At 41.2% G+C, this 15,397-nt stretch overlaps 1 protein-coding gene across 1 annotated transcript in view; it reads right to left on the bottom strand.

The window, feature by feature from the left end:
• The window catches only part of LOC308129761 (plexin-A2-like), a gene marked incomplete at both ends in the record, with an annotated part of 69,350 nt that overhangs the window by 8,430 nt on the left and 45,523 nt on the right, over nt 1-15,397 (bottom strand). Inside the window, 10 exons of the mRNA XM_080495824.1 lie at nt 2,735-2,838; nt 3,612-3,771; nt 5,620-5,766; nt 6,154-6,220; nt 8,374-8,642; nt 9,400-9,542; nt 9,926-10,160; nt 10,645-10,788; nt 11,690-11,929; nt 13,621-13,714. Coding sequence (XP_080351950.1) covers nt 2,735-2,838; nt 3,612-3,771; nt 5,620-5,766; nt 6,154-6,220; nt 8,374-8,642; nt 9,400-9,542; nt 9,926-10,160; nt 10,645-10,788; nt 11,690-11,929; nt 13,621-13,714 — 1,603 coding nt within the window. The remainder of the gene's footprint in view (nt 1-2,734; nt 2,839-3,611; nt 3,772-5,619; nt 5,767-6,153; nt 6,221-8,373; nt 8,643-9,399; nt 9,543-9,925; nt 10,161-10,644; nt 10,789-11,689; nt 11,930-13,620; nt 13,715-15,397) is intronic.

Genomic DNA, 15,397 nt, shown 5'->3' with positions numbered 1-15,397 from the left:
CCAGAAATGAGATTTAACACCAGACTGCTGAAAGTTTTAAAAACTGCAGTGGCGAACCACACTTGCTTCCAAGTGACGGTCCTAGATTTTTGTCTCTGTAGCACATCCAATAAAATGCTGCGTACCACTTGCTGTGCTTGGCATATGAGCCCTCGTCATCCGCTGGATGAGCAGAATTTACACTGGTGTTCTGCATAATACCAAACCCAGCTTAACAACAAAACAAACATTTCCACACCTGACGGAGAGATTAAACACAAAACACTAAAATGGTTTATCTCTTCTAAAGATAGAGAGCGGCGCATTCTTCTTTTGTCACAAAAAAGGAGTCATTTTTTTATGTATTTTTCTTTGTGCGTGTGTTTATCTGAATGAAAGCTAATAACCAACAAGCACATTCGCCTGACAGAAGAACCCGGCTGACTCAGTTGAGGTTGGTGATCTGTGTCGTCGTATTTCCGTGCTGGGAAAAAAAGGTGTTGTAAAAGACCCGCGCACACATGTTGAAGGTGGGTTGACTAAGTGCGCTGGTGACCGTGAGGTTGAAAAAATATTGGCAGCAATGAAGTGAATGATATGCATATGAATGAGCAATCCTTCATTGGTATCCGCTGTGATGCCTTCCAGCAACTGAATAATCACAATTTCTGTGGAAAAAAAAAAGGTTTGGAAATTACTCAGGCAGGTGGAGAAGTGCAAATGTTGTTCAAGCCGGGTGTTAATTAGTGCCAAAATGATTAGCTGATTGAAGAAAAATGATTATGCTAATTCATTGTTTGTGTGTCTTTTCAACCAAGAACGTCAAATTTGCTGGTAAATGCTTACCTGTGCTTTTTTGTTTGTTTGCTCTGTTCTGTTTTATGTCATTACATTTATTACTTTACTGTATTTAAAGTCAAAAGTCCATTCAGGGTACCATGCATGTTTCACAGTTTTCTTTTTTTGTTTTTTTAACCATTTCTTTTAAAAATGATCATCTGGAATGCACAGTGGATGAGTGCTTAGCACTATCGCCTCAGCGCAAGATGAACTGGGTTCAAGTCTGGATTTGAACTTGGTCTGTGTGCAGTTTGCCGGTTCTCCTTGTGTCTACATGGGCTTTTTCTCTCGGCACTTGCTGCCATGATTCATTTGTGCGATAGAAAAGGTAAAATGTTGAATTTTCTCTGCAGGGTGGCGGGCGTCACTCTTCGTCACAGATTGAGGAGTTCAGCCATCTGTGAGAGACTCAACGCTGAGCCACTACTGCTTCACATTGAGAGGAATCAGTTGTAGTTCGGGTGTCTGATTAGGTTTCTCCCCATTAGAGGTTTACCAGACACGTCTGACTGGGAGGAGGCCCCGTGGTCAGGCCAGGACTTACTGGAGAGATTACATTTCTGGTTTTATGTGAGAGACACTTGAGGTGCTTCAGAAGTGCTGGAAAAAGTAGAAGGAGACAGAGATGTGTGGGCTTCATTGGTCCTTATACTGCCACTGCGAGCTCATATGGACTAAGCAGAAACGAGGACAGACGGACGGCTCTTGTCTATTACGCCACACTTTGATGTGCAAAAATATGACTATGAATAAAAAACTGGTTCAGTATTTGCTAAAATGACAAAATAGCCACAAAAGGCTGAGACAGCCGAAACACCTAAACAGTAGGAATGGGTAAATACCATATTAAAATGGAGAGCAGCGACCAGTGTCAACTTCACTGAATATCCAGAATGGCAGGGAAGCCTCCCAAGATCAAGAGATTCTATCCCTCCGTCAATACTCCAAGCTTTTTTTCAGAAAATTTCCTTGAATCAATTTCAAAGCAGTGAAATCTGTATGCCATACATTGTGACCCTGACAAACTCCTGAACATTGACTAAACAACAATACCTGTATACTACAGTCTATATGTCACTGTATTGACTACCCGCCATACACATGTTTTGGCATGAAGCCAGCTGGGTGTCCCAGGTCAGTGACACCATGAATCTGAATCGAAGGGAAGCCATTAAGAAACGCCTGCACTTGAATCACAGTGAAGCAGAAACACAGGATCATCCAGATCCAGCCACTGGTAGATCATCTCACGTCAAAGTTGAAAACCATCCCAATGACTGAGAAGCTTGCTGGACATGAACAGATTGTCCTCTTCAAGCAAAGGAACAAGCTCAAGCAATACCTTCTAGCTAAAACCCCATTAACTGGGTTACAAAACACTTGTCTTGGCCAATTCTAAATGTATTACAAATAGCTTTGAGAACGGCACAGGGAGAGTTGTACAACCCCCTGAGCTGCCCAATGTGAGAGCAACTGGCAATGTTGTCCTCCGTGTGGCCCAAACTATACTCAGGCAACAGCATCACAAGTTGTTCTTTGACAACCGTTTTACAAGTGTCCCTTCTGTACTTACATTTACTCAGGAAGGAATCCGAGGATCTGTCTCTGTTTCACATCCAATAGCAACTATAAATATAAATTGCCTAATTGATTGACAAACCATTTGTATTTTTTTTTTTTATGCATCTCTTGTTTGCATTTCATCATTTCAATAATTATAAACCATACTTTTGTACAATCCTATCACATTGTTGCCCTCAGGTGCATTAGTATGCTTAATCACTTTCATGGTTGATACACTATTGGTAACCTTAAAGATCTCAAAAATGTGTTTGCTTTCCAACATAAAAAGGCACATAGTAGAGGGCTGAGACACCGTTTAGTTAAGGGAGTGGCAATTATAATATTGACTGACCTGGTAGTGCATTAGTGTGTTGAGTCTCTTCCAGTCGCTCTCTATCTTGGTTGTGATGTCCTCGTCCTGCAGGACCACACGAGCTGTCCGGCCCTGCCGCCACTCTGTGCAAAAATAAAATCAATTGAAAATCAGTGACACTGAGCATTTTAGGACACATTTGTATCTCAAGTGCCTGACAGTTACATATTGTCTAACGTCTATCATTTGTCTGGTACTTCCTCTTTGTTGCTGCAGCTGCGGTCATGTTATCTTTCTGCACTATGTTTGTTTTTCCAATCTCTGCAAGTTGTCAAATGTCACAGTGAAAATGTCACCCAGACAGCTGCTTGTGTGTTTCCATTTGACAATTAAAGTGATTGTGAGTCTTTGAACAAAATACAAACGACTCAGTGTCTCCGCCGGGAGTTAAGCTGCCCAAACCAACAAAGAGAAACTGATCTTCTCCAAATCCCTAACCTGTAAAGGTGTAGAACTACAAGCCCAGAGCAATATCAGCCTCTACCTACAAGGTAAAACCCCCTTTGAAGGTGCATGTCAGCTGGATTTGTGCCGAGTCATTCAGCCCTGGATGACATGTTGTGGGCGTCAGCTTAAGTGTGGGTGTGCTGTCAGAAAGGTTTAATGTCACTGTTGAGGAGTGCAGCTCTGATTAGGTCTGTAAACAACTACAGGAAGGGGGGGATGTCTCCCAAAAACTGACGTGGAGTCCTTTGTTGATGTTTTGTGTCTTCGGTGACAAGTGCCTTAACAATCCCACCCTCAGCTAGATTATGCCACCTGTCAATACACAACCAAGTGTGGCCTATGGAGAAATTTTAATTTTGTATTGTTTCAGAAGAAAACATATTTTCTCACAAAATATTTGCAACCTCACCGAGATCCATGTCTGTGGCCCGCGGTCGCTGTGAGCACGGCATGTTCTTGTACACCGCGTCCAAGATCTTCTCCTTTACCTGGGTAATGGTGTCACAGTTGAGTACCTTGACTGGGATTTCGGGACTATTCTCATTGTCGGGGTTCACACAGCTCAGCGTCTGCAGATCCAGAGTAGAAAAGACGGAGGACGGGAGAGGGGAATAAAAATAAGAGTGTCAGAGCGCTTCCCTGCTTGCTAGGGAAGTCCTTTCATTACCTGCTCCTCACCAAACTGTCCGGGAGGAGAGCATCTTAGCCAGAAATGTAATTTCACACCTCCAGGATGTGGCTGTGCAGCTCTAGCAGGGGCATTAAACAAGTAATGAGACACAGCCTCTCAGACTCTCTGACATGGCGATCAGAGAAGTGTCATTCTCTCGCAGGCTGGCTCTGCTTTACAGCCAAACCCTGAGGGGGAACTTATTCTGATGGGCTGAGAGAGGAACCCAGCCAGCTTAATTTAAATAAAGGTATAAGAGAAAGGGGCATGTTGTGTTATGCAGGCATCACAATCACATGATTAGCATCAAGCCTTTAATATTATTGTTATCTCACCATTTAAGATTCTTGAGAACACAATTTCAAAGGTTATACTTTGAGAAATTACTGAAAATAATGAGTCCTAAAACCTGGAAATAATGTTTTTAAACTTGGATAACTCATCCTAAAGAAAATCTAATGTCTATTGGTCTAGATGCCAGATAGAACATCTGTGATCAGTAAAATCTGCATAGCTTCTTATATTTTAATGTGGGACCTAACAAGCATCAGTAGATGTTTCACTTGATGGCTTTAAAGTTGTTGCACGTTATCAAAAAGGTGGTTGCCAACCAGAGGCTATATAAAACATCATTGATGGCCTGGGACTTTCTAAAATTACAGTAAGCATAAACTAGTTTCCCTCTACAGCCCCATTGTTTTACTAATCACACTATTTTAAAGCAAATGGTCCAATCGGTAAATGTTTTCATTATGTTAAGGTCAGAGGACAGGCATTTGTAATAGAGGTGTATAAGATTACAGACAAAATAAAGGAGTCATTCAACACTGATGTTCTTGGACCAAAGTTAATCATTCAATTGGTACTCAACAGTGACCATGTTTTTGTTGAATAAAAATTTCTAGTACCACAAGTTTCCCCTGCAACAATTTGAAAACCAATTAAAAAAAAAACAAAAAACATGAGATGATATCACATCCAGCCTACAGAGTTAGATCTCTCTGTTCAGTCAAAACCAAAAAAAACCCAAGGCATTTCAAATGGAAAAACGACCATATTTTTAGGGCTTCTGTATTTTTATTATTTTTAACACATTTTTCTTCTGGGGCTCCATTGTCAGAGATCGCGCAATAGATTTGCAAGATCTCACAAATTTCTTTTGTATTTGTTTCCGTGTCCCTTTCGGGGCTCCATAGTATCTTGACTGAGACTGTATCCGAGTAGTTGGGATGTTTGTATGAGGGTGAATCTGCAAGTTTTGTGCAAAGTCTCTTGAAATATTGTGCCATCCAGGTCAATTTAAGATAAAGAAATATGTCTACCCACACTGCACCCCAAAAGTGGGAAGTTAGCAAAGGACACAAACCTATCAAATGGCCTTGAGAATACTGAATAAGCCAGAAAAATATACAGCATATGAAAATTTTAAGATGGAGTGAGGCTTGTTGCTGCTAATTGAATCAACTCCATTAAGGCAACATTACAAGGTTGTCTTTTCTCAGTTTGTTTGCTTGGATCTTAAGCTTGACAAGATCAACATCTGGCTGTGCAAGATTATTGTACACTGACATCATGTTTTAAAAAGTGTCCAAACATTCACAGCATTCATGAAATTGTAACCCCTGCTTTGGCATGCGCCACATTTCTAAAGATCTGTCAAGGTTTTTTGCCAAAAGATGTGCAAAAATTATTCAGACAAAATGAAGGTCTTTTTTCCCCCCACATCTATGAATGTCTGTTGACTCACCAGTGTCTTGTATTCAATCTGCTGGCGAATGAGTTTGTCTTCACTGAGGGAATAGCGTGCCTCGCCTGTGATCGAGTCTATGGGCCCTTTCTCCATTTGCTGTTTGATTGCACAGAACAGCATGAAGAGAGGCTCGCCAGCACACTCCTTTGTTTTGGGAGGGAACCCGGGGATTAGATGGGAGAGACGAAAATGAGACATAGGAAAGATGCTGAGAAAAGGAGATAAATCTGTATTCCTTGCAAAAAAAATAAAAAGATTAGATTCTTAACTAGTGCATGACACATCGAACATGTTAAAAATCAGTTTGAAATGCAGCACTGGAGACATGTTTGACCTCACAGGTAACCATTATCCTTCTGCAGCGTGCATGAACTGCATCAATATCAGGCAGCTAAGATCATAGCTACAAAAAAACCCCACCATGCACAGCAGTCTATTATAAAATCAATGCAAATAATTCCAAGAAGCAGTGCTGTAGTACATCACACTGACACCTGTGGCAACAAGGTGAGACAAAGATTAAATTTTTACCTTGAGGAATTTGTGGAGCAAGAAGGCAAACCAATTTGTCAGCATCTTCTCCGCCACCGACTCTGTTCTGCAAGACAAGAAGAAAGCACACTCATTTGTTAGTGAGCACAATCCCACAGAGAGCTGGAGAGCTCTGATTATTCTTCATAATTTAAGAAAGAGAAAAGCCCAACATTGTTGTTGCCAAAAAGATGACGTGGAGAGTTTGCACGATATACCCTCTTTAGTCTCTGTCTAAAGCTGCACACAGACTTCACTGTACTGTAACGTAAGTGCTTCTGGTGCACAACATATGTGGGTCATGACATCATTTTGCAGACACAGCTTAGATGGCCACTTCAGGTTCTGTCTAGATAGAAATATTTTATGATTTGCCGGATCGCACAAAATAGAATCAAAGCCAGTTTTTCTTCTGAATCTGAGCCTGCAATAAAATAGTCCCTCCCTCTCCTTCCTCAACCTGCAGTCTGTCACTCCATTTTGATCTTTACCAGCATTCCAACCTCAACCTGTATTGACTTGACTGTTGAAGGCATCCCATTAAGTTTTAGAGTGTTTCCGCAAGAGCAGCATGTTTGGACTAACAAGTTCTCGTTGTAGCAGCTCCCATGTGAACTCGTATCTAATGAGGATGCTTCAGATTGAGAGAACCCTCTTTAACAAAAAAAGAAAACCCTCATGAAACATTCAGTAGGCCGGCCTCAGCGCTGGGAAAACAATCGGCAGATAACCAGAGGTGGAGGAAAGAGGAGAGGCGAGAGGAAAGAGGGGGAGAGAGGTGGTCGTGGTGGTGGGGGGGGGGGGGGGCGTGAGCTCCAGCTGAATGTTTCATGAGAGGCACACAGAAGATAAGTCAGGTTGACAACAACTCTGCCGCCGCTGCACTCCCACTTCCCCATTAGGTTCTCTTCCTCTGCCAGTCCCTCCCACTCTCTATCACTTTTAACACTCCTGCCTTTCACCTGTCTGCTCAGGCACACTGTTTCTCTGACTCGTAACCAATGTTTCAAACCGCTGCACAAAACAAAGCTGAACAGAGGTGGGCTTTCCCTCACTGGCCTAGTTGCTCAGCCGTCAGGAGTGTGGCAACTGGGCTGGAAAGAAAAACTCAGAGGAATTATCTATGCGAAATGATAAGCAGCGATGATCAGGACTCATCAGGATTGTGAGAGAATGGGTCTGGAGTATCAATCCTCTTACTCTGGCGGAAAATAAGTTGCAGAAGAGTAGTGTTTAAAACATGCGCATGGCCAAATATAGACAGTTACAGTATACGTCATTACAGTATATGAGATTCTCAACTCTGCTTTACTTTTGACTTTTCAGGAAGGAAATATTGGTTAATTCTTGGCATGGTTAGCGCTCTCTCCTCGTCATGATAAGGTCCGTAGTTTGAGTCCGGGCTGGGCTGGGCCAGGTGTGCCTTTCTGTGCAGACTTTGCATGTTCTCCCTGTGCACCTGTGGGGTTTCTCCAGGTACACTGTTGTGTGTGTGTGTGTCTGTTTTTAACGTGTGATGGATTGCTGACCTGGCCAACTGATATGCTCAATGTTCGAGTGTGTGTCATCATGCAGTTGTGATGTGACTGTTGGCATTGGCAGGTCTTTGGAAGACAGTGAAGGTCTAAGGGTCTGAAGATCAAGTACATCACAATAATGTGATTTTTATGTTCTCATTAGTAATTCACTTGCTATTTACTCTGCATGGATTCAAAAGCACGTCATCACAGTCGAGGTGATTGTCATGGTTAACAGTAACTAGAGGCATGACTGCACACAATAGAAAAATGTTAATACTGTCTTGCATGAGTTGCTGGTACATTTTCACACTCAAAGTTAAAATAAAACATGGAAATTCACAAGTAAACTAACTGCATATGCTCCAAATGTGTTTTCAGTGAAATCGTTATCAACAGCCCTCTCGTAGTTTCACAGGGGAGAGAAGAAGCTAAAAATAAAACAGCAGGTATCTCGCTTTCATACACACTTATGTTGATGTTGTTCTTTTTTTAAAAATAGCCTATCTCACATTCATACGGCTGTTTTGTAATTAAGTTGTTTCTGAAAGTCAAAGACATACATTGTTTTTGCAAAATGGAAAACTCACACTTTGTAAACAATTGGAAATATTTCACTCCAGGATGATTTTCTTTTCTTTTCTTTTTTTTTTTAATGAATAAACACAAGTTGTATTCAGTGATTGTTAGTCGCTTGGTTTACCTGCGTAAGAGGAGTTTAGGGTGGTTTTTGCTCTCCAGGTTGCGCTCTATAAGGTCCGACAGCAGGTGTTTGAGGATGTCTGTGGCGTACTCCAACCGCCCCTGCAGAGCGGTCATGATGAGCGAGGCCACGTAGCCACGGTCGCGCATGGAGAAGGATCGCTGCAGCTCCAGTGTACGGATGAATGTCAGCAGGAAAACCTTGTTATTCACCAACTGAGCAAACTGCTTCAAGGCTTTCTCCACATTCGCCTGTCCGCTCCCTGGCACCTACACGCATCATGCGTTGTTGCACACACACACACACACACAAAGATGCACACGCTCATTAAAGAGTGCTCATGGATGAGTCATGACATGAACTAAAGCGAGGATTCTAGTGCACCTGCTCAAACTGTAGATTTGAAACAGAACCACTGGTGTGGCAACAGACTCGGCTCAGTCGTGAGCTTTGCTGAGAGACTGACACATCCCCACCATAATAATGTTTCTTAAGATTTGAATTAATGCAGCTAATAAAGGGTCCTCACTGATGAAAAGGTGAATATGTTCCAAAGTGCAATCAGTGAGGCTCTATAATTTGCAAACCTGACCTTGACTTTTTTTTTTTTTTTTTCCAGATGATGAAAAGGCAATTGGCTTGTGATTCAGATTCTTTTAAAATTAGTGCTGAGTGCTTAAGACAAAAAAACTAACAAAAAAACTAAACATTGGACAATCACACAATCAGCCAGAATACATTAAAAGAGATAAAAGCGTAACCAGGTTTGTGACACGTCGACAAAGGGAGGCAACAAAGTCCCAATTTAATCCTCAATCCAGATTTTGGTGTTGCCACCATGAAACAAACAAACGAACCTGAAAGTACTGTGAATTATCCCAAAATGGCTCGCACTGCTCAATCTGACAGCAGCTTGAAGGATGTCACCAAAAAGCTAAAACCAATCTAGTTTGGAGTACACTGCAGCCCTAAGGTCAAGATGCCTGGAAAAAGTGTTGCAGCAACGCTACCTCAGAGCTCCCTCACCTCCAGCTCTCTGAGCACCGGGTGGTCATCGATGCCAGGAAAGAGAACCCTCATGGCATAAGTACGATAGTCAAGGTACGGTATACCAGCTCGGTCCAGGTCACTTGTTAACTCATTGATGTCCGTTTGCAACTCTGCAAAAGCTGCAAAAGACAGAAGGACACGGTGATTACTTTTTAACTGAATTTTTCAGAAACTTTGAGATCTATGTGATAATTTCCAGTTTTGTTTAATAACATTTCTTAACAATCTATTTCTATTTTTTTGATAGCTTTATACACAATAAAGGCCAATGACAATGTGTAAATTAGAATTGCTATAATTTAATTCTGCTTGCCTTTTAACTCATTCATATTTCACGCATATTCATTTTAAGGCATCAATCGTTATTGTTTTTAAAGTAAGATGATCAAATCAAAATAGCTGTAGATAGATGGCACACTAATGCCAATACATTAAATGCTAATTTGAGGACATGATTAATTAATGGAAATCATGATGGTTTAATCTCACAGGTTTCACTGACCCTCTTTACACTCCAGAGCCACTCTGGACTCCAGATTGTCCATCTGCATCTGCAGGCGCTTGAGAGTCAGGTCGTTCTCGTGTGACTTCCGTCGGTAGGCCAGCAGCACGATAATGACAATGATGAGGAGCAGCCCTCCTCCAGCTGTGATGCTGAAGATCGCAGGAAGCGTGAGCAGGCTGTCAGACCGGATGTGAACTTCTCCCGGGGAGATGTGGAGGCCTCCCACTTGGACCTGGATTGTGATGATAGGGGCACAAATGCATTTTCCAACTGTGCTGAAAAACATCCAAATAACAATATAAGAAAGCGTCTTAATCAAATGTCTGGCAATGAATCAAAAACATTGTTGCTCAAGGATTAAAACAGGAAATACAATGACGTGCATTTTTATTTGTATTTTTTTTGAACAGCTGCCTTTGAATAGAACAATTTCCAGGCACACAAGCTTAGTTTTCTTTTCGCAGTGCTTTTCTCATTATTTGCAAGAGTGCCTGTCAATAATTCTAGAGGGCAATGTGCTGTAATTGGGAACCTACCAGACCATGAGTGACAGACAATGACAGAAAGCCAGTGACTAACTGAAAGCTTGTCAGTGACCCACAAACAAAGTGACGTAGAGACAAACACTGACCTACACAGAGCGACCCACATTCACACAAACAGGCAATCAAGCGCACGGACAAACCCAAAACAGTAGCATGGACAGAAGAACTGACCAGGACTTTGTGCTGGCCCGTGAGGTTTGGAGGCTCACAGAGTAACTGCGTGTCGGACACGGTGAGAGAACAGGGCGTATCTCCAATCAGCACTGTGTAATTTAGCCTGGCTCCACCAGATGCAGATGGCACCAGATTACGTCCCTGCAACACACAGACGCAAAACAAAATAGCAATATATCAATGTATTTTCAATTTAAGAAAAAAAAAAACAAAACTGAACATTTCATTGTGCTTTTGACAAGCAAAAGCTTGATCTCAAGCCGCAGTTGAGAAAAAAATTGCATTAAATGCTTAAGCCAAGTGGATAGATACTGAAAAACAGTGGGGTATAGCCTCAATGGCTGTTATTTATGAAAAATAGTGAAAATTATATTGCATTTACTTGTCACCACGATAGAAGGTAAAGGTTGTGAGGTGTGTATTTCAATGTAATGCAAAGTCTTTCTCCCAGTTAGTCCTGCCCTAACATTGTGCACTACACAATGCTGTGTAATGAAGCTGTAACCCGTCGGTTGAGCTGTCAGCAGTGTGTGGGTCCAGCTGATGACTTGCTCTCTTACTAAGTTGCATCATTTGAAATGCAGAAAGATGGTCTATGATCTGGATGTCACAGGTTCTTGAAAGAAACACACTTGTGCACTAATGAGAGTGCAAAGCAGCATACTAAAAACTAGAAACATGAAGCCAGAATTGCGAATATTATACAGGGAAGATGACATTTATTCTGTGTACTGTGACACAGGCTTAAAGAATATTACGGTACACATCCCTAATTCTACTGTCAGGAGGACAGTGATCATTCGGGAGTAATAAGGTGCTTGTCCTTCATTAAAGAGGTAGGCGATTCCATAATAATGTTCTTTATTGGAGATGCATCTATGGATGATGCTGACGCTAAAGCTGAGGGGCTTTGTGCAGAACTTGGAGGGACATCAGCTCTGAAAACGATTGTTTGAACGCTACAGTTGAGTAGAAAAACGTCAGAAAGCTATTTGAAAAGGAGCAGCTGCAGTTGAACCAGGTTGGATCTCCTCTGACTCACTTTGAGGATGATGGGAGCTCCAGGTTTCTGTTCCAGAACTCCCGAGAGGCTGAGGGGTTCCAGGTAAGGGTTGGGGTAGTACACAAAACTGGTGTTGTTGTAAGTGAGCAAAGCTTGGACGTTGTTGAAGACAAAGCCGAACTCGTCCACGTGTTTTATCGTCTCCTGGTCTGTTGTGTACTCCGCCTTCAGAGAAGGGGCGAAGCAGCTGATGGTGGTTGTGTTCATAACTTTGCAGACCTGGAGAGAAATCAAACGGGGGGGGTTTAAATTTAATATACTATTGTATAGTAGCAATACTTCAGTTCAATATGACCCTGACTTTTTAACAATATAGGAGTTAAGTAGATACATTAGAAAAGTTCCACAGTGGTTGACTACAGTGACTTTTTTTTTTTCTCTATTGTTTCCTCACACAGTCCAAAAATTGTCATATGAGCTTAATTGTTGACTCTAAATTGCCTGTTGGTGTGAAAGTGTGTCTGTGTGTTTTTCCCTATGATGGACTGGCAACCTGCCCACAGTGTTTCCTGCTCTTGCCCATAGTCAGCTGAAATTGGCTTCAGCATCTTGCCCTGAGTTGGATAGAGTGCTATAGAAGAATGGATGGATGGATAGAGACACAACAAAATATCTTCCAACCACTTCCACTGAAAAGGTCTGAACAGATGCGATGAATTTATATTATCAGTCAAAGTTTACACACAGTTGTTTTGAGTGTGTTATGACGGATTATAATAATCATAAACATTATAAATCATAAACTGTTTCAAATGAAGTCAGTTATTCAATCTCTGGATTGGATTCACTCTTCTTCTTTTGTTTTGTTTTTTCAGAAGGTCTTTAAAGTATGTTCTGAGCTGCTGCTCTGAAATTCCCCGGCTCCAGGCTAGTCTGTAGTCCGCTTCAGTCACATCCGATGTCTCACTGAAAATAGTTTAAAGTCAATTGGGCTTGCATAAACATTTCTGAGCGGTTCCAGTAATGTTTTCAAGATATGTACGATGAAGATAGCGACCTCATTAAATTCACCAGTGACCCTATTTTTTAACCAGCTGATTCGGGTTAGAGTTCAGCTTTAATCCCTTTAGATCTCAGTGCTGCCAGTGACACTGTAAAACATGCCGTTTTAATTGACTCTCTCAAATGTTGGGTTGGCATCATTAATGCGCCATCTAATTGACTCAGGCCAAAGCTCTTACACTCATCATGAAGAGCTCCTGTATTTTCAAAAACATTACACTGAGCAATTTCTAATGTTCTCTTTATTAAACTGATATACCAAAATAATACATATTCCTTACTGGAAACTCCCCAGTGTGTCTGCATTTATTTTATGAATACATTTAGTTATTTAGTTTAAGCCAATATTTCTCTTTTTTGACTCTCGGTTATTTGTTAAATGCATAAAAAGTATACAAGCAATGCAATGAAAAAATACTGCCACTGACATTTTATTTTTCCAATCTAAATTATTTCCATTATAAAAATAGACATATTGTTAAACCATCTCAAAACAACTTATTCAGTTAGTACCGGTACACAATCCTCGAATAAGGTCCCTGATGACTTGGAGGCAAAGGTGTCTGGATCATTGCCAAAAGTACCCAAAGACTTGAAAACAATCCATCAATGTGAAGCAGCCTGACTGAGCAATTCATGCGAGCAGGACCAGCTCCATAAATCACCTCCTAAAAAAAATGAGTTGTGCGTCCATGTCAGTTTTATAAAATCTCTTTTTAGAACAAACCATTCGGTACAATATAACACAGTCACCTCTTTGGTTATGTTTGGATTAGCAGTTTCAACCATAGCAAAATTATTTTTAGAAAGTCAACTACAAATCGAGCAAAACATTGATTAAGAGCAACTTTGATAGCAGGATTTTGATCATGTTGCTCAAAAAGATAAAAACATTTTTAATCACTCACGTTGACAGATTCATGGCCGGCATATTTGACTCTGACTCGTGGTTCTTGAACTACATCCAGGTTGGTTCCAGTCACTGTCAGGGTGGTGTGTCCACTGTTTGGAAGAAAGAAATTCATTTATTTAAATGGAATTATTGGTCAAACATACACATGCAAGCCTGCTCTGCCACAGGTAGCAATATTGTGAATGCGAACCACCTTTTCTTTGTGATTTAACGAGAGTAGTGGCCATACCGTAATCGTTCTTTTTTGCACAACATTTTCCGGAGAAACTGCATTAATGCAGTTTGGAGGAGGTAAATCTGGCATGGGAGCTCACTCTTTGTTATTGGGCAGAAGAGCCAGATCAAACGGAGAACCAGCTGGCTGCTATTTTATATTCATCCACGACTGCGAGACTGGCATAGCATGAATACAGGTGCTGCTTGTTTACATATCTGTACGAGATGTGATTAAAATAAACACACTTTAATCTTTGCATAACCTGTGCTGCAGTGTTTGCTTCGTTTAAGAGCGAAATTGGAAAGTAGAAAAGGAGAAGCCAAAGTGGAAAAAAAAAAGAAATACAGGAGAGAAATGAAAAAAAACAACAAAAAAAAACTGGCCAGTCTCGTCGGCCCGACGGACTGCCAATCCTTCTCTTCTTGCACTTCAAAGGCTACCGACGCTTGTAGGGCCTCATAGTAGGGCTGCACATTCATGATGAGGGCTCTTGATTGCGGCTCCACAAAGCTCCTCCTGTCACTCGGCGGAGGGCCAGCGTGTCCCTCTGAAGTCTAATCTGCAGGGACGTAATGCTGGGTAATCCCACCCGACCCCAAATTAAGTGCCATCTCTTATTTATTGGAGCACAGGTAATGCACCTATCTACTTTGATAGAAATGTTTATGCAGCAGAATTTTCTTTCTCTTTTTTTGCGTTATCCAACCTTTTCATGTGGAATCATTAAATTCAATGTATTTTACCTCAAATGATTATACCTGCAGCAGTGGATAATTTTTTGATATTAGGCAGCTCCTTGTGATTACAGATGAGATAGTAATACATTATAACATTTGTTTTGCATCTCTTATAAAGCAACACTGACATTACTGGCTCATTTACTAAATTTCTGGCACACTATTAACTCGAACCATGGACACAGTCACATGTCAGTAAGAGTGTTTTGTTCTTTATAAGACATGATTGAACTTACACCCTTTATGACAGTCAAACTCTGAACCCCCATTGCCATTATAACAAGTAGTCAACTTTACAGTAGCTGTATGCATCCTCCACTGAGAAAAAGGACAACCAGAAGAGCTATGTGTTTGTTATATCGCCGACTTCACACTGTTCATAGATGTGCAAAGTGTGCACAGTGTGCGTTTTGGATGGGTTATGATTTAACGAGGACACGAAAACTGTTCAGCTGGCATTAATTTGTAAAGCTCAGAAAGAAGTGCAAACATGAGAAGCAGCTCAAGCACCCCTTTCGCACCTCCTTCATCTCGCATCGGTTACCAAATTTGCAGCATGCAAGCTGAGATCTCTTCCTCCCGCAATAATTATGACATACCTTATGATCAAAGCTAACACCAGATTTGCAAACTGCTCGTGAGCACGAGTGGATGTTGTTTAAGTCACATTCTTGTCTGCTACAGACATTGCTACTCACAGATTGTAAAGCATACCCTATAGTTTGCATGTTTGTGGATTGAATAAAGGAAACGTGTGACTGGTAGCTTCCAGTCCTCATGTCTCTAGTCAATTTTCAGTAATCATTAAATTGTTTGTT

This window comes from Blennius ocellaris, assembly GCF_963422515.1.
Source record: "Blennius ocellaris genome assembly, chromosome: 4".
In the NCBI taxonomy this organism is placed as follows: Eukaryota; Metazoa; Chordata; class Actinopteri; order Blenniiformes; family Blenniidae; genus Blennius; species Blennius ocellaris.
Note: the sequence above shows the minus strand (reverse complement) of the source record. Positions and strands in the feature narration are given on the sequence as shown.